Source organism: Arvicanthis niloticus, chromosome 8 (genome assembly GCF_011762505.2).
Source record: "Arvicanthis niloticus isolate mArvNil1 chromosome 8, mArvNil1.pat.X, whole genome shotgun sequence".
NCBI lineage: Eukaryota > Metazoa > Chordata > Mammalia > Rodentia > Muridae > Arvicanthis > Arvicanthis niloticus.
The window spans coordinates 736,064-761,279 of record NC_047665.1 but is presented as its reverse complement, the minus strand read 5'-3'; the positions used below and the strand labels follow the sequence as shown (position 1 = coordinate 761,279).

General features: G+C 40.9%; 1 protein-coding gene across 1 annotated transcript; it reads right to left on the bottom strand.

Annotated features, from left to right (window-relative positions):
* Positions 1 to 6,919: 6,919 nt before the first annotated feature.
* Fam240b (family with sequence similarity 240 member B) lies at positions 6,920 to 24,307 on the bottom strand. The gene is made up of 3 exons (XM_034509692.2): positions 24,221 to 24,307; positions 13,007 to 13,151; positions 6,920 to 7,212 (listed from the first exon to the last, which is right to left on the bottom strand). Exons 2-3 carry the CDS (start codon positions 13,147 to 13,149, stop codon positions 7,119 to 7,121), a joined length of 237 nt encoding a protein of 78 aa, XP_034365583.1. The 5' UTR covers positions 13,150 to 13,151; positions 24,221 to 24,307; the 3' UTR covers positions 6,920 to 7,118.
* Positions 24,308 to 25,216: the final 909 nt, after the last annotated feature.

Sequence of the window (25,216 nt, the reverse complement as noted above, 5' to 3'; positions counted from 1 at the left end):
TCATTATCCAAGCCAGAGCAATGAGGAAACTGATGCTGACAGAGGTTAACTAACTTGCCTGTTCTGTGGCAGCACTGAGATTAGCTCCCAGAGTTGCCTGACTCCAAAGCCATGGTATTTAATCCCCAGGCTCTCCAAATAACAACTGGTTATTTGTGTTGGAGTCTAGGTCACAGTCCAGCAGCAAGCAGCACTTAGAAGCCAGATTTGTAGATTTCTCTTCATTTGCTAATACTCTCCCAGTTTGCTGCTCCACCCCGAGACACACATTAACTGTTGGCTGTTGATTGCTCAATATTTACTTTAAAATACTGTAAATTTAATTTTCTAAAAACTTGATTTGGTCACACTTTGTATGAAGTGAGCTCTTATCAATCTTTTATATTTATTATCACTACCACTACTATTCTTATTTTTGGACAGAGTCACATATCGACCAAGGTGTTCTCAAGCTTCCTCTGTAGCCAAGGATGACCTTGAACTTCTATTCTGCCTCCAACTCCTGAGTGCTGAGATTGCAGGCAAGTGCCACCATGCCTGGTTCTGTGGTGTTGAGGCTCCTTCCCAGAGCTTCCTACATGGCAGACAAGCAATATACTAACTGAGCTATGTTCTTGTTTCTCTTGTATTTATTTTAAAATCAAGTTTTTATACCCAAACTCAATCTCTTGGCATTGTCCTCCCTATTACAAGACTTCACAGGGAGGCGGAGCATAAAATTTAGGTAACATCTCTGAGTTCCCACTCAAGAGATGTTTACAGCCACCCAAGGGAAGATCAGAGCCCCAGCCTAGAGTGTATCTAAGATACTTAGCTTCCTGAACTAACCAGCTAAGATTGCCTGAGAGATGGCTCATAACCAGATGATCCAAGAATGTTAGGTCTTCAGGAAAGGAGGAATGAGAAATTGAGAGAGCTGTTGATTTAAATCAGTCTTCATGCAAAGGGTTTGTTAATACCAGCAGGCAAAAAGTCAACACAGTATACAGGAGTCTAAAGTCTAAAACCTTAGTTGATAGTTAAAAGAGACAAAGCAATGTTGGACTCAGGGCATTTGACTCTTGTCTATAGCACAGCACAGTGGCATACAGAGGAGCAGCTGTAGTGGTCTGATTGAGAAGCATCCCCCAAAGGCTCATGTATACTGAATGGACCGCCATCTTTACTGTGGGCAGATTCAGAAGACAGACGTCTCTCTTTTCTCCTTTCTTATGGCTCCAGCCCAAGCCCAGACCCTGACTTTTCCTTGTTAGAGCACACAGGTCCTTTGGGGCCTAAGCAGAGAAGGTTTGTTAACATAGCAAAATCATATTCATACCACCTTGCTTCATACCAGGACATGGGGTAAGGGGAGAGACTGACAACTCTAATGTCTTCTAGGTCACATATTGGCCAAGAACCTTGCTGAAAGAAAAGGTATCCTTTATCACAAAGTCTAAGCTGTGCAGGCCATCATTCCTTACCTCTGTCATGCAGCATAGGTTGTATATGAACTAAGTCTGCTTGGGAAGACGCCTCACTTTGTCTGGCTTTTTACTTAAGCCTTTTACTTTAGACTACTGTATACTGTGTTGCCTCTTTGCCTGCCAGTATTAATACATGCTTTGCATGAAGAGTGATTTAACTAAAAAATTTGCTCTCAAATTCTCATTCTTTCTTTCTTATAGATCTAACATTCTTAGGCTCATCTGGTTGTGGGCCATCTCTTAGCCAGTCTCAGGCACTGAGAACCTCTGTGCCTCCTACGGAGAGGACGCGGTACTTCTTTGACTGGCCAGGATTACATCATTTGCCTAGAAATGGGGTGATCCCTGCTTTCATGGAAGATGATTGGAAGCCAGGAAATCCCCTCCTTGCTTCCCATCACATTTCTGTGATGGGGGAACGGTAGGGCTGGATACAGGGCAGACCAAGCCAATAACTTTCTCAGTGAGGAAGATTATTACTCTAGCCAGGAGTTGGCTGTTCTTAGACTTCATCTTCAGCAGGTAATTGGACAAGCATGTAAAAAACATGTGTAATGATGTTTACTGGAGTGCTACTCAAAATGGAGAAAAACTGGAGTGTCTGTTGGGGACTCATTTAAATGAAATATGATATGTTCTTGTGTGGTGGTGGTGCATGCAACCCTCTCTAATGAGTGACATGTTTGCAATTACAGAATCCATTAAAAGAATTGTTTGTAAATTTTATTATAGTGAAACATGCTTAAGAAATTTATATGTTATATCTCTTTTATTAAATTTTAATTTTTATTTGAAAGGAAGAAGGGCTTGGGAGATGGCTCAGTTTGTAAAGTGCTTAACTCATGATACGAGGAGCTGAGTTTAGATCTCCAAAACCCACATACAAAACTGGGCTTGATGGTGCCCACTGTAATCATAGTAATGGTGAGATGAGAGGCAGAGACAGGAGGATCGCCATAACTGGCTGGCCAGTTAGCCTTGCCTACTTATTGAAGCTCCAGGCCAATGAGAGGCCTTATCTCAAACAAAAAGAATGTATCTGAAGAAACCTGAGACAGTCCTCCTTCCCAAATCCACATCTGTACGAAAACCAGATACTATGGTCTGGAGCTCAGTTAGAAGAGTGTCTAGCATGCTCAAAGCCCTGGGTTCTACCACAGGCTTTTTGTAAACTGGACATGGTGGTCTACATCTCTAATGCTATCGTGTGGGAGGGCAGAATTCCACTTGAACCCAAGAGTTCAGAACTAGTCTGTACTTGAAAGGGAAAGGAAAGGGAGAGAAAAGCCAAAAGACAAGAAGAAACAAGAAAGAAGAGAGACAGTTGTAGTTGCTTATAATCCTAGCGCTGGGAGCCAGAGGCAGGAGGATCAAGAGTTCTGAGTCAGCTACAGAGACAGTCCCAAAATAAATAAATAAATAAATAAATAAATAAATAAATAAATAAAGGAATAGCAATCAGATAACCCACATCTATATGCATTTTACTCAGTGAAAAGCAGATCTGATTCCTTCGATTCTAATATGGCCACAACAAATTAAAACAGAATAGGCTATAAAAATGGACATAATCTCTCAGGTTTTGAAAAATTACTTGCCTATCTTTTTGAGTATGCATGATGAATGTTAGGCAATCTTTATAATGTCGGCCACAGGCAGCCTGTAGGACATTCAAATACTTTTCCCTTTCCTGATTTTTAATTTTTTTTTTTTTGCTACAAACATGCAAGTAATTTATTATTTTAGGAGAAAGCTCATTATAGCAAAGCTGTTGCAAGAGTCTCATGTTATGATACAATCCCACCTTCTTCTTTACAGTCTATATATTCAAAGAGAGTGTTGTGTAAGTCATAGCTAATGGAATCGACTTGGGCTTCTTCCTAAAGTACTCCCTCCTGTCCTTGTCTTGTTTGGAGGCCTGGCCCTGTGCCTAGTCTTCACTTTATCATGGTGTTTAGGGTGTGTGTGGGGGTTGCCCAGTGTTGTATTATAAATGATCCTCTGGTTTACCCAGCTGACTGGGTACCGGCCCATCTCCTCTGTCAGCTCAGGACAGTAAATCTTTCCTAACCAGTGTCTCCCACAGACAGTGATGCCTCAAGTCATGGAGCAGCCGTGAGTGCTATTGTATCTCCTTGATCTTGATCTTGTATCTGGGTACAAGAATTTCAGCCCCCAAATATACCTGGGGGCTTGTAAACTGCTCTGAAATCTTGCAGCTAAATTACTTTGTGGAAAGGGACACTTGCTGCTTTCAGTTCTTCTGTCGATAACATGGAGTGATGTTTTTCAGCTGTCCCAAATGAAAAAGAACCTTTCAGCTTACTTTCCTCAGTATCAACAATGGTAGGTGTAAAAATAACTTTTTTTTTTTTTTTTTGAGGGGTGGCATCTGATCTCACCTCTAAATTGGTATAATGTAAAGTCTTAGTAAAAGGAAAGTGGTAATTAATTTTGCAAGGAAACCTGCAAGTTTGAAGCTGTTTACCAGAAATAAGTGGCCACTCTGGGATCCTTGCCTCTTGTTACTTAGATCCTTTGTCTGTACTTCCACTTGCCTTGGCCAGAGTTCAGGATCACTGAAGTCTTTATTTTCCAAATAAAGCTGTTTGGATAATCACAGTTTTAGCAAAGACAATCCCTCATTCTGTAGAGTGTATTCTCAACCCTGCTGCCAACATCTCCTCACTAGGTTACTAAGACAAGCTCTTAGCAGGTTACCAGCCTGCTTAGAAACCTTTGATGAGCCTCCATTGCTTGCGTGACGAAGCCCAAACTCCTTACTGTAGCATTTTAAGGACCTTCCCTTATTTAACCCTGCCTATGCTTTGTTTTCCCTTCCTCCAGTCCCGTCCTGACAGGCAGACATCATTTCTTGCCTTTGCTAGCTGATCTTCCAGGGCTGACCTCATGTACTCTGGGAGTTGACCAGCCCTTCCCTGGGCTGTACTGGCAGAGAGCATAATGTATATTTCTCTTAGGTCTGACTAACAGACTGTTTCACTCCCCCTCATTATCTCCTCTGCCTTCTAGGGAACTAGGTTCCAAGTCTAGCTGAGTATCAGGATCTACCATGTATTTCGATGTAAACACAGTTCCTGAAATCAGCAAAATTAGTCTTTGAGAGTAGGGCCCAGGAGATCTGTGAATTCAAAACAGTTTTCTGAACAATTGGGCCTGGTAGGTATGCTTGACATCACTGCTCTAGAGTGAACCCGGAATTTTCCATGGGCCTAGACGGGTGACAGTCAGAAGATAGGACGAGATGAAAGTCCAGTTACATCAAGGCTTTCCTCTGTACCAGGTCCTGTGCTAGGAAACATTACACCCAATAATCTATCCCGCCATCTGGAAAGGCACAGTGGTAGGGTAGATTGCTACACCAGGAACCCAAAGCCCAGGAGAATAGGCACCACACACAGAGTCCTCACTGGTTAGTAAATTTGGCTGTTAATAGAACCAGCTCAGCAGCTTTCAGCTTTCATATTCTCCATATTTAGTCCATGTTAAATAAGTGTTGGTTAAGATAAATGAACATCTATATTTTTAGATGTTTCATGTCTCATTACGTCTAACCAATCTGCAAGACCCATGCATTCTATTTCTTATATTCTTTATCACTGTGACCACAGACGTGAACTCCTAATTCATCTCCAGACCATCTCCTGTCATCTCTCAAATCCATTTTCCAAGCTGCAGCCAAATGATCATTTAAACTTGAAAAGCTGCCAAAGCTACTCTGCCCATGTTCCATTTTACCACATAAAAGATTTTCACTTTCATATAGACAAAGATTTTTTTTTAACCCTTTATAGCTTCAAGCTTTTTAGGCTTGATAATGAGTATTTAATGAACCTGACCTGAACTTCCCTTTAGATTTCTAATAAGAATACCAATTTGGGGCTTTGTCTTTTTCCAGTGCCTAACTAGTTTGTATATACTTTAACATGAAAGGCTTACTGTAGGAAAATGGGTAATGGGTGGGACGAGACGTATAGAGACAGCTCAGTTGGAAGAGTGCTTACCTAACATATAGTATATAAGTGCCTAACTATAAGTTGCAATGGCTATATTATCGTGAGGATAAGCCTGTGTTCTTAAGCCTCTCTCTATAGCCCCTGCCCCTACTTCCTCTCTCCTATAGAGGAAGCCCCTCCTCATTCTGTTACACACGTTTCCCTATAGCTTCCTATCTTCCACAGCTCCCCTGTTTTGTTTCCTTTCTCATAGTATGTGATGTGTAGGTGTGTACATACATAGTGAAATGATTTTTTGCAGGTTAGATCTCCCTTTAAGTGTTACATTTTGAGAAGACTTCTCCTGACTTATATGTGGTCAGGTATCTTGATGTTTATTCCCATGGTTCTGGGTCCTCACCAAAGTCCCTTTTCATGATCATCCTCTTTTGAAATTCGCTCAGCATTTCCAAGAATGAGTTTACAGTCTTTATGTTGAATGTGAGTTGATTAAGAGCCCACAGTAGAGGCCTGAGCACAGCCTTTCGAATCTCACTGTTGGTGATGGTGGAAGTCTTTCTAGCTCTCCTACCGTGCACAGCTTTCTTGGCCATAATGAGGGTTGTTAGTTTTCCAGAAGAAGCAGAAAGAAGCAGGCTAGACAACATGTCTTTCCCAGGACTGTCTCAGAGCATCTTGAACTCAGCTTTTTATTTCCTCTGGCCACCTATGTGGCTTGGCTGCCTGGAGTCCTACATCCTTTGCTCCTGTCCTGCCTCAAGCAACCTGAGGCAAGGCAATCCCCACGCTTGCTACTGTAAATGCCATCTGTCTAGTAAGCTTCTTTAGGTCCAGGCAGGAAGCTAAGTGAAGACGACTCAAAATTCCAGAATGTGTCTGAGGACTCTGGGGCCAATACTTGCTGTACCAGCAGAGAACTGACTAAGACAAATGTGAAAGGTCTTAGCAGTTTTGAGGTGAGCAAGGATAAGGGTGAGACAGACATGACTATTTAGCAGGGTTATACTTTATATTTACTTATTTAGGCATGTGCCTAAATAAAACATAATCATCAAAAAGCCCAAGTTTATAGGAAGAGAAAAATGAATTCAGTTTATTTTCAGATAATATCATTAAAATTTCAATATTCACACTAGTTTTATTTCTGTCAGCATCTCTGTTTGCACATACACACACACACACACACACACACACACACACACACACACACACACACACCAGAGAAAGGAGACAAAGATTTTGTGACCAATTTCTGGAGTTGTAGGGAGCTAGATTTTATTAATGTCATTTCCTCAAGCAAGCTCAGAGAAAGCATTTAGATTTCAAGACGAGGGGAGAATACAGAACCAGCTTATACTACATGAATCTTAGAAACCTGGGGAGGGGTGCTAATTCAAAGAATATATATATATATATATATATATATATATATATATATATATATATATATATATATATATCAACCTAAGCCTAAGAATCCTACCCATGCAGTCACCCTGTCCTCTCTGTGAAGAGCAATAAGCTGGATAACAGTTCCCACTAGTACACGGTGGGGTTTGCATGTGAATCCTTTCTCGAACGGGAGAGAAAATGGGGGAAGTTCTGTCAGCTTAACTCAGACAGAAGTCTTTTTCCTCTCAGAAAAAAGGTGCCCTTGATGGTTTGCCAGAAGCACTCAGTTCTCAGGGTTAGCCTGCTTTTCCTTGTCATCAGGATTATCCAGCATTCTCAGCCTCTTCTCCAGCCTCTCCTTCCATTCTTCTCTAAGCCTGAGGGGGAGACACCATACATGCAGTTGGTTAGTGCATTTGACTCTGTATCTCCTCGTCCACTTATGTTTTCCATTTGCCTCTCATAAATTCTGCCCCAAGAAGCCCATGACTCCTGCCAATGAGTAAAGAGCAGAAATAGAATAGAAAAACTGTAAAAAATAAGTTAAGTCTACAAATAGGTAGTCTTTCATCAGATTTCATTTAGCCTTCCCAAATTAATACTGGACTCAGTGAAATCCCAGCCAAAAGTCCAGTTAAAGTGTTTTGTAGTTATCATCAAGCTGGAAGAGCAGGCATCTGTGGGCTCAGCTGCTTGGAGGACTGAACCAAGAGGATTACTTGAGTCTAAGAGATTGAAGCCAGCCTGGGTAAACGTAGTAAGGCGTCATTAAAAAACAATCAATTTCATGTGGAGAAGCAAGAAAAGAAGTAGATTAGCCAAAAGAATTTTGAAGAAGAGTGAGGTTGGAGGACTTAGAGGACCTGATTTTAAGTCTTATATGATACAGAGTCACCATCGTTAACATGCCCTGAAAAAAAGGAACAGGCAGACAGATCAATAGAAAATGCAAACTAAAACACAAACTAATTTGTGGTCTCTGATCAATCAAAGGATGAGAAAGGGGCTGGAGAGATGATTAGCAGGGTTAACATGTGACAGAAGCACTTGCTGCTTTGTAGAGGGTCTGGGTTGGGTTCCAGCACCCACATCAGCTCATAACCCCCTGTGATTCCAGTTCCAGAGGACTCCATTCCTTCCTCTGGTCTCTTCAGATACTAGGTCCACGTGTGGCACCTATACATTCATGGAGGCAAACATCCAGACACATAAAATGAAAACAAATAAATCTTTAAGCAAAATAATCTGGAAGAATCTGGAGGTACTGGAGGTGAGGCAATATGTATAGCAAAATGAAAATATATAAAGAAGAAGAAAGGAAAAATGTATTCACATTGTCTCTCTTATGAACAGTCTCAAAATGAACATATTGTTTTCTGTTTTTGCCGTATCCTCATCTATTGTACTTTCCTGAGAAATTCCCAAATGTGAAATGGTACATTCAATCAACTCAATAAAAATATTCTGAGGGCTCTAGGCATTAAACTAGCTCCAGGGCAACTTCACCTTCTTTTAAAAATTTATTTTAAAATTAACCACTACCACTACTTCATATTATTATTATTACTTTTATTATTGGGGGTGTGTGTGTGTGTGTGCTCATGCACATGTGGAAGTCACAGGATAACTTTCAGTGTTGGTTCCCCTCTTCCCCTCTTCTCCTCTTCTTCCCCTTTTCCTTAGGCTTGAGAGGTAAGGTGCTTTAACCTGCTGAGCTGTCTCACTGTCTCAAGCTTCTTATTTAAAACATCTTAGTTGTTAGCCCAGGCAAGCATGGGAAGAATCTGAAGGATTAGCCTTGTGTTTGCCAATGATTGTGCCTGTAGCATGTTAATAACCAAGGTCTGAAAGTTGAAAGGTGTACAGAAAAGCAACACACATGGGAGAATAGCATCAGGACACTGGATTTCTGTCTCAACTTTAAATAAAAGCGGGAGGTGTAAGAGTGGCTTGCCTGCTTGAAAAGAGAGGTGAAGTGTGGAACCACTGCACACATGTCATCCAGCTGTTTTTCTCAGGGACCCTTTGATACAGCATCTGCCAGAAGACAGCTAAGAAATGATTATTTGTTGAGATTCTGTGACCTCCAATTTTGACATTCATCTATTGACAATTTTCCATTTCTTCTGTGTTACCTGTGTTTCTGTTTCTTCTGTGTTATGAGGTTGTTACCTGGTCATCTGCATTCTGTCTCTCTCTGTCTGTCTATCTATCTATCTATCTATCTATCTATCTATCTATCTATCTATCTATCTATCTATCTATCATCTGTCTGTTTTTCCAAACAGGCTTTCAATACATATACCCTTGGCTGGCCTGGAACTTCTTTTGTAGATTATGCTGTCTCTGACCTCAAAGAGATTAGCCTGCCTCTGCTTCCAGAGAGCTGGTATTAAAGACCTTCAACACCATGTCTAGCTTCATCTGCATTTTAATTGTTACCAAACTGTCTGATCTGGGGGTCCTATGGCTCACAGGCCCTCCTTGTCACTCATTTTTGAAAGGCTCTGTACTGAAATCTTCTCCTCTCCAACTACACTCAGGGTTTTCTCAGGCTTTCTGATAAGGCTGGCTGCCTGGGTGATAACATCAAGCTTGATGGATTGCTTTGAACAGTCTGTATTAACATAAGAAGTATATCTTAAAGGTATCATATTATGAATAACAAAAAATTTGAAGAAATATTTGTTCAGAACTAAATAGTATCACAATCAATGATAGGACTTTTTGACTGAGGCAGATAACAAACCAGCACTGATTTTTTAACTTGATTTTGTCAAATCTTGATTTAATTGTAACTATTCGTTGGCCATAGGCACAAGAGGTCAGAAAAACCCATTAAAATCATACTGTGAGAATCAGCTTGCTGTGCTGAATTTATAATGAAGAGCATTATAAATTTTATTGCCTGTGAGTTGTGTATGGCATAGCTTTCCTGTCGATGAGATTTATGGTAAACATACACATGTATGTGCATAGGTGAACCAGGTGTGAAACATTTGTCACCACACCATAATTTCTTTCCCATTTTTTCTCCCATAGATGTTTTCCTGATAAATCTCCAGCACATGTAATCCGATCCTCTTAGAGGACCCAGATCAACACATACAGGATAATCATCTATTATGGGGAGATGGTGTCAGAATCTGGGATTCACATTTGTTCACTTTCATAGCGGCCCTACCACTACTGCTAACCAGTGAAGGCCTGAGTACCCTGTCCACCCAAACGACCTTTCAGTGTGGTTTAGATGTTCAGATTATTCAGGTAGATTGCTGCTCCTTTTTGGTCACTCTCTTGAATCACTGTGCTGCTTCCTTTCAGCTTTGGGTTCTCAGTAAACCGGTGACTATAAATGCATAGGTGGTTGGTGTGAGGAGGACTGTGTAAAAAAGGAGTGTGGAGGGCCTGGAGAGATGGCTCAGCAGTGAGGGGCACTTGCTGCTCTTGTAAAGGATCTGCATTTGGTTCCTGGTATTCATATGAGGAGACTCACAATTGCCTGTAACTCCAGCTTCAGGGCATCTGGTATCTTCTTCTGACCACCATAGGTACTGCACTCTTGTGCACATATACACACAGAGACTCACACATATACATAAGCAAAAATAAAGTGATCTTTAAAAATGATATCTGAACACATGAGAAGAGCAGTATAGCTGGTGTTAAAGTCTTTGTCTTTAGCCTAAAAATACTGGTTTCACTTTTCTAATGAAGTCCAAGTCATGTTTATTTATTTATTTATTGTTCTAGATTCTTTTGATTTATTGGGGTAGGTGGTGGCAGTTAATATCTGTTTACTCTGATTCTCCTTGATAAGTAGAATTAACTAGACTTAGCTAGAAAGCAGGGTGGTAGATTCTCAAGCCCTAACATGTACTCACTGCGAGGCAGTGAGGATCTGAGCCCAGGGTTGTTGTTTTTCTGTCACAGGCCTAGCATTATGCATCTCAGTTGGGAGTCTTTCCAGAAGCAGATTTAGGGAAGGAACTGTGAAAACAGAGGGAGAAGGAACTGCAATGGTCAGAGAGAGCCTTCAGACTTCCATGCTAGTTTGGCACAAGGAAGGAATACAGGAATAAGGGTATCAGGGGGGCTAGCTGCTTTCCAGACATCACATCTGATGGAGGCTTATCTAGGTCTGTTTCCTCTAAGTAGGATCAAGGGGTGATAACTTTTCTGGTGACACTCTTAGGGATGTGGATGGAAGAGAGGCAGAGTTCTTCTTTAGAAATGGAGGGGGGCTCTTCTTTGGAGCTTAAACTTTTAGGAGTTTAGATGATGTTGAAAGTTGAATGTGGTGGCTCATGCCTGGGGATATGGGGGCAGAAGGATCAGGAATTCGAGGTATGTAGCCAGTTTGAGGCCATTCTGGACTACATGAGCTACTGTCCCATTGGTGAGTCCATGTCTCAGTGGGACTGTTCCTACTTTAGGAGCAAAGAACCTATACAGACTCTGAGGAGTTGAATTCTTCCTGCTGCTCTGAGGAACTGACCTGTGAGGGCAAGAGAGGGTCTTACATCAGACCCACGATACTCATAGAATGCATGCTTTTATGTAAATAAATGATCTCCTTTCAATATACTCCCAACTAAAACAAGAAATTCATTTGTTAATGAGAGAAAGAGTACATTACCTTCCCTCTAAAATTCTTTATATGTGTCCTTTCAGGAAGATTTTCATAAAATAGTTTCTCATACAGACACATCTGTCAAGCTAACCCTGAAGCTTAGTTTGGCCTTGTCTGCTGGGGTTACAATTGTAAAGAACTGAAGAAGATATTTTACTTTATTTTTACTTTTATTCATTTATTTTTGAAGCAGGTTCTATGTAGCTCAGGCTGGCCTTGAATTCTCTAGGTAGCTGAGGATGGTCTTGAGTTTCTGATTCTTTTACCTCCATACCCTAAGTACTAGGATTACAGCTTGTATCATCACACCCAGCTCTTGAGTAAACAATTTCAGAAAACAGAACCTTATTTATTTAAATTATTTACTATTATTAATTATTATTGTGTGCATGTTGTGTATATGTGGGGGCATGTGCCATGACAAATACATGAAATTCAGAGGAAAACTTTGTGGAGTTTTCCACAACAAAAAGTTGACTTTTGTTTATGTTGAAGAAATTATTGTTGATATCTGTAAGCTACTGGTTCTCAGTAGGGACCATTTTGCCCTCCAGGAACCTTTGCCTCTATGGGGAATGGAAATTCTGCTGACAGTCAATGTTTTGAGGCCAGAAATGCTACTGAACATGTTACAAAGGGCAAGAGAGCCCTCCATCCACCTGCAGATAGTTCTCTGGCTGTAAAATATTAGCAGTGCTGACAGCTAAGAGAAGCAGGCTATAGATGCATTAAAGAAAGCCTGTAAAGACAGTGCCAATATTGAATGAGTGGCTCTATTAACCTTGATTTCTGACTTTCTGTATTTTATGTTCTAACTTCTTTTTTAAAAGTCATGGCTGGGGAGAGACTGCCTCTCCCAGGACTAATTCCTCACTCTCTTTTATAAGCCAGAGTCTCATGTAATGTAGGTGGATGATTTTGAACTTCTGAACCTTCTGCTTCTACCTGTCCAGTGCTGGGATTATAGGTGTTTGGATCACATTTTATTTGGCGCTGGTATCTGACCCAGGACTTTGTACATTTTAGGTAATCTCTCTAACAACTAAGCTACATTCTTAGTCTCAGCAAAAGGCTCAGTCAGCCTCCAAACCATCTACACACAAGTCTGTAGCTTCAACTTTTCCATATTCAACTTCCTTCTACTTCTACTGTGCTCCCCTTTGGAAAGCATTCTAGAGCCACCACTGGAGGCTAGCCCACTGGGGTTGTTCAAACTAGCCAACCTTGAACTGCCCACTCTTTCCTGTTTTGCTTTGGAAATCCCCAAAGGGTATGGCTTACACTTTCTTCTTGGCTCCTATGTTCTGATTAAAACATGCTCCTTCTTTGATGTGTTTGAGCAATGTATGGAGACGCCTCTCTGGGATTTGTGAGTTGAATACACACTTCTTTCCCTCGATATCTTGCTCTTTCCTCCCTCTATAGTATAGCATCCAGCATCCACCTGCTCTTATCAGTGAGTGATGAAAAGAATTGAGCGGCCCTCCACATCTGTTGTATTCCCAAGGAAACCTAAGACAGAAAAGCAATCTCCATACTTTCTCAGAGCACTTTTCCCCTGGCGATCTTCTTCCAGTTCTCGGTAACAAGTCTGTTTGTGAATCTCCTTTTCCCAGAAGCTTTTGAGCTCATCGCAGGTCTCGCAGCAGAAGACTTCTCTGCGCATGTACTGGCTGTTCATCCCTGCAAGGTGAAAGACAAAGCATAGCCCAGTACTGCAAGTAGAGAGGCATTTGGATTTGGGATATGCTTGAATCCAGCTGAGTTTAAGCTGACACTTCTCTCATCATACGCTCAATGGGATGACTCTGCTTTTGCACTGCAAATGAGAATAATAATCATGTAAACAGTATTCTGAAAACAGTAACAACCACAGAAAAGTCATCTGTGGCTCTTGAAGGTAAACTGACTCTCTCTCTCTCTCTCTCTCTCTCTCTCTCTCTCTCTCTCTCTCTTTCTTTGGTTTTTCGAGACAGGGTTTCTCTGTGTAGCCTTGGCTGTCCTGGAACTCACTCTGTAGACCAGGCTGGCCTCGAACTCAGAAATCCACCTGCCTCTGACTCCCAAGTGCTGGGATTAAAGGCATGCACCACCACTGCCCGGCGTAAACTGACTCTTAAGCAGCTGCCTTTTTTGTTATCTTTTAGCCGTTTTACTGTACTGTAAGTTACTGAAAAATCATAATGCAAATGATTCTAAAACAGAAATTAAAATAACTTTTGTTCAAATGATATACCTGGTGTCAATCAAATTTTAATCTACTATGAATTCATTGATTTTTTTTTAAATCTTTTAATCACTTGTGTGTGTGTGTGTGTGTGTGTGTGTGTACAATTGCCTGTGTGTTCTCATGTGGAGACCAGAGATCAACATTTGAGACAGGGGCTTTCACTGAATTGGGAGCTTTTTGATTTGGCTAGACTGGCTGGCCAGTATGCTCCTGGAATCTCTCTGTCTCTGCATCCTCCCAGTGTGGGGATACCATTATACATGGCTTTTACATGGGTATTGGTGATTCAAAATCAGCTTCTTATGCTTGCACGGGAAGTGTATTGCCTGGTAAATCTCTTCTCAGCTCTTCACGCTAAGTCTCTTTCTAGTGTTCCCATTATATGTAAAATAAATTCTTTGCCACATTTTGATTTTATGCTTGAAAATCATTTTAATTGTAGTTAAAAACACTCTGACTTATTTTAGTTTGTGAGTATAGGAATAAAATGAGTAATTAAAAAACCCCTCTAAATCTAGTGCAGAGCCCAAGGTGCTTAGCTGATGTCTTACTTCCCTGTCCCTCCTCAGAATGACAATGACTTCTGCTCTTCTCTGAACAAGATGTGTGAGAGGCATCTTCTACTCACTATGCTGTTGCTCCTGGGAACTGTTCTGTGAGGAGAGGGGGAGGTTCTACACTCATTGTCCAGATGAGTATGCTGGGGAATAGAGCTAGCCTTCCTAGTGACTAAAACAGAGCTGGGTTTAACCCAAGGTCTCTCACCCTCATAGAGGACTCTATATTATGGATGGCTAATGTGAGCTAATTAACTTCCCATTTTGCATACGAGGAAACTGATGCTCAGAAACCTTAGTTAACTTTGTTCAGGGTACACAGATTCAGAGTTCGCTCCCCACTCCTGACCTTTCAAAAAGGCAAAGTGACTGAGTTCTCTCTCTGTTGAGGATCTAAAGCTCTCCCATGACTGACAGGTACCTCAGTGTTTGGATGTTTGTGACTTAGTGGGGTTTAGTTTTCTAAAGAATTTGGTCTTGGTATTTTGGGTGTCTTGAAGCATTTAATAGGTATTCAGTTGTTCTTAACTAATTTAGTGATTTTTTTTTTCCAAAATGACTGTTTTTTTTTTTTTTTTTTTTTTTTTTAAATTAAAAGAACCTGCTGGGAAACAAAAAATGTCTCTTAAGATATCCTAGGACCTAGTCAATGAGAGAAGGTCAGAGAGGGGATTTCTTTTGCTCTTTCTGTGTAAGAGAAGTGTTCAATTCTGGTGACTTACTGAGATCTCTCCAGGCAGAGACAGTTCTCTCTCTCTCTCTCTCTCTCTCTCTCTCTCTCTCTCTCTCTCTCTCTTTCTGTGTGTGTGTGTGTGTGCGCGCATGTGTGAACCCTGGGTGCTCTTGCCACTGGATCACAGCAGTCTCCTGTCTCCAAGGGCATACATAACTTCATTTACTTTTATTTCCATGCCAATGGATTCAGTGTGAAGAATTCCAAGAAATTTCTAGTCATTGGGCATTGGAAGAGAAAACAATAAGAAAAATAGATTAGATTTTACATTTCTATTCATAGAACTAAGGGGATGGTTGCCCTTTCATGCACTTGGATTTTGTGTGGGTTTAGTTGGACCTACAGGAGACTATGAGGTATTTCATTTTCCTGGGGGTATACGTGTGGGATAAAAAATATTACTTGGATTAAAAAGGTGGATCAGTGAGGAAAAAGTGCTAGCTGCATAAGGCTGATGACCTAAATTTAATTCTTGGAACACGTGTAAAAAGCCAGATGCTGTGACTCACATTTGTGGTTCAAACATTCCTAAGGGAAGTGGAGAAAGGAAAATCACCAGGAAACCTGTGGGACCAGATAGCTTCAGTCTGCTATGCAGCAGACATCTCGTCTGAACAAGATAGAAGGAGAGAACTGATTCTTAAGGATTGTCCCCTGATTCCCACATACATGAATGAATGTCTGTTCACAAGAGCACACACACACACACACACACACACACACACACACACACACACACCCATCCATCCAACAAAGACAAATACGATGCTGAGCTAGAAGCAAAGGTTTATACTCACAACTTGTAGTTTATGTGGATATAAAGTAATAACTCCTTAGGTGTATAGTTTAGTTATAAACTCCTTTATTGCAAACACCTTTTTGGAGACAGAGTCTCATATAGCTCAGGGTAGCCTCAGATTTATTCTGCTATGTTTATCTTCTTGTTCTGCTTCTCAAGGATTACAGGTGAGCACAGCACACTAGATTTATGCAATGCTGAAGATGGAATCTAGGGCTTTGCACATGTTAGGCCAGTATCCCATTAACTGTGCTATAGCCCCAAACCCTTCTCCTAAAACTTGGAAAATCCAAATCACATATCTGATACTCATAGAAAGGATAGTTTGGTCAAATAAGTATGTATAGAAATGTTTTCTTTTATCAAAATTTAGAGTGAACATTTTAAGCTAAAGAGAGCATCATGGAGAAGAGAGGAGAGCACCAGCTGGACACGACATGAAGTCTGACATCTCTCCATTTGACTGGAAGGTGAGTTGGGTATGGAGGACACTTATCCTAGCAGACAAGGCATTAGTGGATCCAGGATCCAGGGAAATTAAATCAGCTGAAAGAAGCGAAGTTTATACTCCTAAGGGCAAACTGAGTATGTCCAAGGCAAATTGGATAAAAGACTATTAGGGATTTGCAGCATGCTGGCCATTTTGGGTCAGAAAAGACTTAGGAGTTCTGTTTCCATGGAGGAGCTTCGTCTTAGGAAGGGTTCATGAACTACATGACAAGGAAGGCAGTGGTGGGCACCCTGTGGTCCTGAGTGGTATCTGCACTGTTTGCGTTCACAACACAATATGTTCAAAGCAGAGTACAGCCTCATCTTGGCCATAGAAAAGATGGCTTTTGCTGGGTGTAGTCTGAGGCCTGCCTGTTGCTCCTCAGGGTTTGGGGGGTGCATTTCCTATTCATAGTGTTAGCCTTGAACTTCCTCCTTTAGTGCTGCAGTTTGGTCACATTTGAACACTTGGCAGGCACTGTTCTGATAGGGTGTGGGACCTAGGAGGTAGAGCCTTGGTGGAAGAAATGGGTCACTCGGGACTGTGGACCTTGAGATTCTATAGCTTGACCTACTTCCTGTCTGCTATCTGCTACTTGCATACAGATGTGATGTGGGCAAGTGTCTAACACTCCTGCTACCATGCCTTCTTAACACTGTGTCCTGAAACCTCTTGCACTCCAAACCTAAATAAATCCTGACTTTTTCAAGTTGCATCTTGTCATATACGTTTCCATAGCAAAAGAACATTTACAAAATTCTTAGCTTGCCCCCCAAACGTTTCCTTTTGCCCCCCACTTTTCTACTGAGTTCTTCTGCAGAGCTCTCTTTCTTATACCACCCCTGAGCATGCAAATGCTATTTGAATTGGCCAAACAGACACCACTACTTGTCATTCCAGTAATAGCTGGGACTAAAGGGCTTTTTTTTTTTTTTTTTTTTTTTTTAAATCACATTCACCTCATCCATAAGGGGGCATGTGGGCATACTTCTCCTTACAACTCCTGTATCCTGACTCATGTACCAGCTCTGCAGGCTGTGTTTTGTCAGTCAGATGTATGAGGGAACCAAGAATGAGGGCCTTGGGCTGGCTATTACCATGAAGTTGAGCCAGCAGGAGCTTTTTGTGCTTAGAGTGTCAGTTTTATTACCCATGAGACAGACTAATTGTTGTGACCCAGCTCACGGTAGTTCATTCATAGGCTGCTTTTCCATTCTTCAAACATGATGTCAAATGCATGTTTGCAGGATGCCCGTAGTCTATTTCTCACCCATAGCAAGCATGGAAAATGTTAACTACCTTGAACTACCACTTTTGTACACTCTCACCAACTTAGGTTCATACATAATATCAAATGCTTCATTTCTCACTGACTCAGCTCACACTTAAGGTTTATTTGTTTCTGTTGCTGGGTTGTTAGGATTAGAAAACCTGAGATGATAGAATAAGAGGCTCCCCTTTTGTCCAAGGCCCAGTGTTAGAGCTTGGACAGATGCCTTTAGCAAAGCTTCTGGGACCATTTAGAATGTTACATTTGTGTCCTCTCTGTGGTCAGGCTGAGTAAACACACTCACTGTGTGATGCCAAGCATGCTGAAGAAGTGACCAGTCTACTAAAAATGAGAGTTGTCATCACTTGCAACTGCCCTCAACCCTCACAGGTTATTCACAGATGCTTGTTTTGGTGGGAGATCAAAGCTCAGCTTTTAGTAATATGACAACTTCTTTACCATAAAGTGAATTTTGATTTAGGCCAGATCCTCTCTCTAGTTTCTTTAGCTCTTAATCTGTTTTATACTTATTGCTTCTACTGACTGTGCTAGTTGTGAGTGGCACAATAGTGGCTGGTACTGGCAGCTTGAGTCCTCAAGAGACAGAATTGTGGACTGGGAATGTAGCTACATTGATAAAGTATACATGAACTTAGCACACATGAACCTCCATGTTCAATCCCCAGTACCAAATGAACCACCTGGAATTCTAGCCCTTGTGAAGCATATGCTAGGGGGTCTAAAGTTTAAGTTTATCCTTCAGGACAGAACATGTTTGAAGCCAGCATGCGGTACTTGATTTCATATCGAAAAGGAAAAAGAAGAAAAAGAATTGATAGCAATTTCAGGAAAATAAAAACCCAAGGCAGGAAACAGGTCTTAAATGGGTCCATTTTGATTTCCATGGGGAAGTGATGAGCACCCTCAGCTGTGACCTGCTGTCTGTGCATCTCCTCTGGTACAGACAGAAAACCATCAATCATATACATACACCTGCAAAAGCACTGCACGATCCACCTGCTTCCTCTGGGGGTTGGGAAGATGGGAAAGCTTCTGCGATCTCAGTGGAAGGACCAGCAATATTTTAATAGCTTGGAAATAAGAAACACAAAGCCCTGTGTAGATGTGCAAACCTTTGGAGGTGGTCTCTCCCGAGCTACTGAACTAATATTAAGCTCTGATGTTTTACAAGAGGAATTTTCACCTCAGGGGTCTCTGCTCTTCTCTTAGGCAACTGTCTTAAAAAATATCCAACTTTAGGTCTTTTACCTCTCCACCTAAGAGTTTCAGCTTGTTGATTTCGTCCTCCGGTGTGTGTAGTTGGAAAGGAGTGTCCTCTTAGGGAAGCCTGTGGGTGTATGTCAAGTCTCCTTGGTTTCCTTCAGTCCTCAGGTTCTCTAAGAATAGAAGACAGCTTCTTTGTTTTGACACTCAGCTTAACTATTCTGATATTTACCCTAACAGCTTAAAATCAAGAGTAGCCAATTTAAGTAAGTCTAGAGGCCAGAAGGTCACATAAATGACGTTCTGGTTTAAAACAAATTATTGTTGTTGTTATTGTTGTTGAATGGGCTGGTCACGTGTGTCACAGTATACCTGTGGAAGTCAGAGGACAACTTTATGGAGTTGGTTTTCTCCTTTACCTTTTGGTGGGCTCCAGGAATTGAATTAACACTTTTATCTACTGAGCCATGCTGCTGGCCCTGTTCTGGGTATTTTTGTATATGATTCTCATGCTCACTTACAACTCTATCAGGTTCAATGTGTTTAATTTTTTGTTTCCTCGAAAAGAAAATCATGGCTATACAGAGTAAATTTCTCTCCTTTAAGATGACAGTGGGTTAGGCAGGCATGCAATCATTGTATTTGGGAGGTGGAGGCAAGAAGATTAGGACTTTGAGACTAACCTGCTCTACATGAGAAAGACTCCATGTTAACCCCCAGGATTGCCTAATTTTTTTCAATTAACATTGGAGCTGAGTATTAGAGAATGTCTCTGTCCTTAGAAAGAGCATACTGAAGTGTGTAGGGGTTAAAGGTCATGATGATGACACCCTTATTCGAAAATGGGTAAGAAAAATATAGAAAGAGATAAGGTAGGCATGATGATAGATGTATCTTGGCTTCTGGTCGAGGGAGTTCTTTGACTTTCTTTCTCTCTCTCTCTCTCTCTCTCTCTCTCTCTCTCTCTCTCTCTTTTTCTTTCTTTCTTTTTTCTTTCTCTTTTTCTTCAGTGCTCAGAAGGAAATCCATGGCCACAAACATGTTATGGAAGCACTTTACTGTTTATCCATGTCTTCAGCCCCGAGGGACCCTTATAATGTTTTTGTAATCTTGAGATGCATGTGAAACGTTAAAGAAACGTTTCTTCTGGGGCCTTCCATATGGACTAACTGGTAAAGATGACCACCTCTAAGCCTGGTAAACTGGGTTCAATCTCTAGGACCCACAGGCTGAAGGAGAAAACCAGCTCCCATAGTTTTTCCCTGACTTCCAAACACATTTTATGGAGCATGTATGTGTGCTCACACACACTAAAAATGTTTATAAAAAATAAAAATTTACTTTTATGTCCTTAAAAGAGAAAAAACATATTCCCCATTTTCTTTCCCATTTAGTCCCAGCCTCTTATGTAGAACCCAACATCTGTAAATAAACTGTAGATACAGTTTCGACTTTAAAACCCTTTGTACTGAACATTTTATAGAGCCAAAAACATAACATGGATAACTTAAAAAAAAAAAAAAAAAGAAAACAACCAGGTTTAAGGAACTTTGAAAGGGCAAAAGTAGATTTTAGTATCAATAACCAAAATTAGAATTTGAGCAACAAAACAACATATTACACTTCAGATTGATAGACACCATTATGGTGAGTAAGTGAAAGGTGATTCCTAGTGAATGTGTGTAGAAGAGAAGAGGTTGGAAAACCAAGAGAGCAGTCCATCTGAGGCACACTGAGCTTGACAAAAGACCACCAAATGAACTGGAAGGAGGAATATAGTAATGGCTTAACCCCGTGAACATGTCTTCAAGTTGACTCTTCTCAGTGGAGCCTTTAGAAAGGGAATTCCTGTTCTTTTATACAAGCTCCCACTTTGCTGGTTCTTATTGAGTATGGGGGCATGTGATGGCTGAGGGGGAAATAGTAACTTCACAGAGCAGAAACAAGGAACACCTTATCCAATAAGTAAGGGTCACGTCAAAAGTGGCAGTTGTTGATTTCACACAACACTGCCTTAGGTTGCATTGTCTCTTCAGTATGTTTTCACAGGAAAGTTACACTTGGTTACATTGTTTCCACTCAAGCAAATGACTCCTAACCCATGTTCCTCCAGACTGCCCTAATTAAATGCAGCAGGTCACACATATACATTAAATTGAAAAGAACATGAAAATAGGCAGAGAACTTGGCAAGAATCAAGGATTTGGTGGAAGGGGGAAGGGATAGGAGATAAATGATGTCAGAAGAGACTTTGATCAAAGAACATAAATTATGGATAACACTGTAAAAAATAAACAAATAAATAGACAAATAAGAAAATTTCAGACAAGTTAAAATTCAGCCTTGTTCTACAAAGCATCTGACCACTGTTCCTTAAAATGACTAAGACCAGGCAGCCCAGAGGTAGATGGCCAGTTTAGCATGCTTACACCCTAGTATGCTTCACCTACCAGAAACACACAAACACACACACACACACACACACACACACACACACACACACACACACACACACCGAGAGAGAGAGAGAGAGAGAGAGAGAGAGAGAGAGAGAGAGAGAGAGAGAGAAGCAAAGAGATACAGAGATAGAGAGACAGGGACAGAGAAAATCAGAGACAGAGATATCAAAGTTATGAAAGATAAGGAAAGACTGAAAACTTGCACAGAATAGAAAAGAATAAGGAGGTATTAAGTATTTATATGTCTATATATACATGTGTATGTTTGTGTGTGTCCCACATAAATGCAATGTAGGGTTCTGGATTGGATCCTATAACAGTAAAACAGATGTTAGTGGAAAAACTTAGGAATCTATATAAAATCTTTAGGGAATTTTACTATGCCAGTGTTAGTCCCATCATTCTGGTGAGTGTTCCAGGTCTATGTAAGATGCCAACATCTTAGAAGGACTGGTTGAGATAGATGGAAACATACTGCCTTCTCTGTAACTTCTAATTCTAAAATTAAATAAAAAAATAAAAAAGGAGCCTTACAGTATACTTACGCATTCTACCACTTGTTGATGGCTATGAATTATGAGAAGGAATGGCTAAAGCATCTTCACTGCATTTAGAGGTATTCTGTTCTGGAGCCAGCCATGCCATGCATCTACCTGTGCATCTTCTCCATTTCCTCATCCATAAAGTGGAGTAATGTACACACAAAATCAGCCAGCTTCCAGCTGAAGAAATGGCAGGGCCCAAATGTTTACCTTCTGGCATGGTTAATGCTTAATAAAACCTTACTTTGCATTCTTTATTGTTTTAATAACATACAAACCAAGGGCCACAAACCAAAAGCACAGTTTGTTTAGAAGATTCTTGAAAATTCTAGAATGTGTACTGCTTTAGGGGAGACATGACACTCAGTTCCAGATGCCTGTAGCCAACAAAGTGTTGGCTGATTTTTAAGTTTTTCAAAAGATATATATATATATATATATATATATAAAACGGTTCAACCTTATTTTAAAATATTGGCAATAAATTTTAAGACACTTTAAAGCACTGGCCAGAATGTCAAAACATGTCTGCTGGCCAGACTTGTCTTTGAGTGTCCAAGTTTTGATCCCTACATGGACTAGTGAGCTCTCTGTAAACCAAATATCTATGTCCTAGGTTCTGGGAGAAACTGTCTCTCACTCCCCTTCCACAAACTGCCAGACCACTGGCCTTTAGATGTCACTAGTTAATGCCTTTATTTTCTCAATAGGAACAACAACAAGAGGCTACATATCCCTTCCAAGGCAGTGGGCTCTAGCCATTCTGATCTTAACATTTTCTTGTAGAAGAATCTGAGGGCATTGAGGGAATCACTCATTTGGTAAAGTGCTTGCCACTAGAATATAAATTGAATCCCCAGAATGCAGGTGAAAAAAACAACAAAATCTGGGCCTCAGGAGAGGACTCAGTAGATAAGAGGACCTGAGTTTGAATCCCTAATACCCATGTTGAAGTTGGGAATGGCTGCTTGTGCCTGTAACCCCAGCAACAGGGGACAAAGACAGTCAGATCCCAGGTAGGATGGCTTACTGGCAAGCCAGTCTAGTGTGCAATGTATAGCTTCAGGGTCAGTAAGAGTCTCTGTCTCAAGGGAATAAAACTAAGAGTGATAGAGCCAGATCCTGATGTCCGCCATTGGCTTCCATACACATGAGTACACACACACACACACAGAAAGAGAGAGAGAGAGAGAGAGAAAGAGAGAGAGAGAGAGAGAGAGAGAGAGAGAGAGAGAGAGAGAGAGAAAGAGAGAGAAACAAGAGTCTTCTGTATATCAGGCAAACAATCTACCAACTGACCTATGTTCCTAGGCTATAGTTAGCTTTAAAATACATGTTTAAATATGTTTCATTTTATGGGTCTTATTGACCTATAATTGAAAAGATGCTTTCTTTTAAATTTTGGTAAAGATACTTCAGTCTCCTCATTATGAATTTACGAATTGAGGCATACCTGCATGCCTGCATGCCTGCATGTGTGTGTGTGTTTGTTTCCTGGGGTCCCCTTGACTTGAATAGTTAGGGAAATTGCCAGCATTAAGTTCTAGGGAAGAGATTACACTGTCAAAATTGTATGGACTTTGGGTTTCAGTTTCTTTATTTCCAAATGAGGCCATCTGGTAGCCTTGTATAAATGGGAAGGGCAAAGAGAAGTAAATCAACTTTTAGCAAAAGTCTTGTGTAAGTAGCTTGATTTCTTTCTTTGTACCTGGCCTCCTGCAAAAAAACTCCCCCCCCCCCTTTTTTAATCTAGGCCTAATGTAGCTAGCCTAGCTGGTCTCAAAGTCCTTATATAGATGAGGGTGACCTTGAAATCATGATCTTTCCAAGTGCTGGGATCACAGGTATGAGCCCCTCTGCTAGGCTTCAACTGGCAGTTCTCAAGTTTACTTTACTGATTAACTTCCCTTAAGAGTCCTAGAACTCCTTGCCAGATAAACTTTACACTAAATAGCCACTTGGGTAACACTTGTTGTAAGTTGACTTTGTAGGACTCATGCAATCTCTCTAATGAAGGAACACAGGATAGCTAACTGTAAAAACACAAACAAAATTCTACAGCTTAATTTTTCCAAGTCCCAGATCACTCAGTCAAGCGAAAACCTCAAATTAATTTTTAATCCTCCTATCCATTGGCTTCCTGAGGCACTTCTGTGGTCTGGCCCTTTTAACAAATGTTTCTTGGGACTAAATTTATCCATCAATCAACATGAGATATATTCCTTATTTTGGTTAATCTTCACAGAGCCTCACTCTGAGATTGACACCGATTCTTGTCTTTTTCACACTCTTGAACCTGAAATTCACACACCACTGATATTTAGGGAAAAGAAAACCGGAGATTAAAAAAAAAGCAAACCAAAAAAAATCTCAACTCATCGAAGACATTCCAATTGGCTACAGAAGGGCGTTTCCACAACCTGACAACACAAGCTCAACGCATAGTACCTTAAAAGATGAATCGGCAGGTGATATCCTGCTAGGGTGTAAAGAAGGGCAAGTGTCCTGGTTTCTGCCTCCTCAGCTCTGCTGCGGGAAAGCCACGGGCGCTATTCTGAAACCTCATTGTTGGACCTTTTTATATATGGAGTAGAAGGAGTGACAGAAATCCCTCAGCCTTTCAAGGTCATTCGAACCAAATTAGTAGTAGAATCAGGCAATATCTCTCCAGGGACACTGTAGCCTTCCCTCATGGTGAGAGATGGTTCTGAAGAAATCCCATCTCTCCCTCCCCTGCCTGCTCCTGAGCAGGCAAGCTTCTGTTTTGGCAGTTTCTCATGAATGCTATGACTTGGCCTGGACCTAGAGAGGTAGTTTAGAACACACATGGATTACTCATTTGCCTTGTTGCTCTGTGACTTGTGAAAAGCCATTCTCTGCCCCTTAGTGTGCAAAGGGGACTGGAATGGTGGGATGAGCCACACTTGGGTATAATCTTACAGGAAGATTTAGTGAGGCATCTTGTTCTTTGGAGCCATTAATCCTTGAATAGAATCGGTGATGACATATCACGGCCTGCTAGTACTCTACCAGCTGGGAAGGAATTGACCCCTAGTGAGTGTTTTCCAATCAAACGCATCCAAGTGAGATCGACTTCTCCTTTTAGAGTGGCTCTTGCCCATCACAGAGAAGCACACTTTGTCCTTAGGAAAAACATTTGGAACAGTCACTGATCTGGTCACAGAAATAGCTCTGGTTTTCATCAAATCCTTTGACTATGCTGCTAATTGCAAATCCATTACTTGGTTCAGTGGGTTATAAATCTGCAACTCACATTACATGTGACAATTCATCTAATATTGACATGTAGATTTCAACTTGCTGAAATGGTAATATTTAAAGTTGAGTCTGTAAAAGTATCTTAATAAAGGCACTCACTATAAACTGGATGCCTAATTTATTAGCAGAAATAAGTCCTACAACAGAATTTTCTTTTTAATTACA

Excerpts from the sequence above, each read along its gene's own strand:
- Fam240b (XM_034509692.2), bottom strand. The coding sequence starts at position 13,149 with ATGAACAGCCAGTACATGCGCAGAGAAGTCTTCTGCTGCGAGACCTGC. Across the intron at positions 7,213-13,006 it reads GGGAAAAGTGCTCTGAGAAA|GCTTAGAGAAGAATGGAAGG; the intron begins GTATGGAGATTG and ends TCTCCCCCTCAG.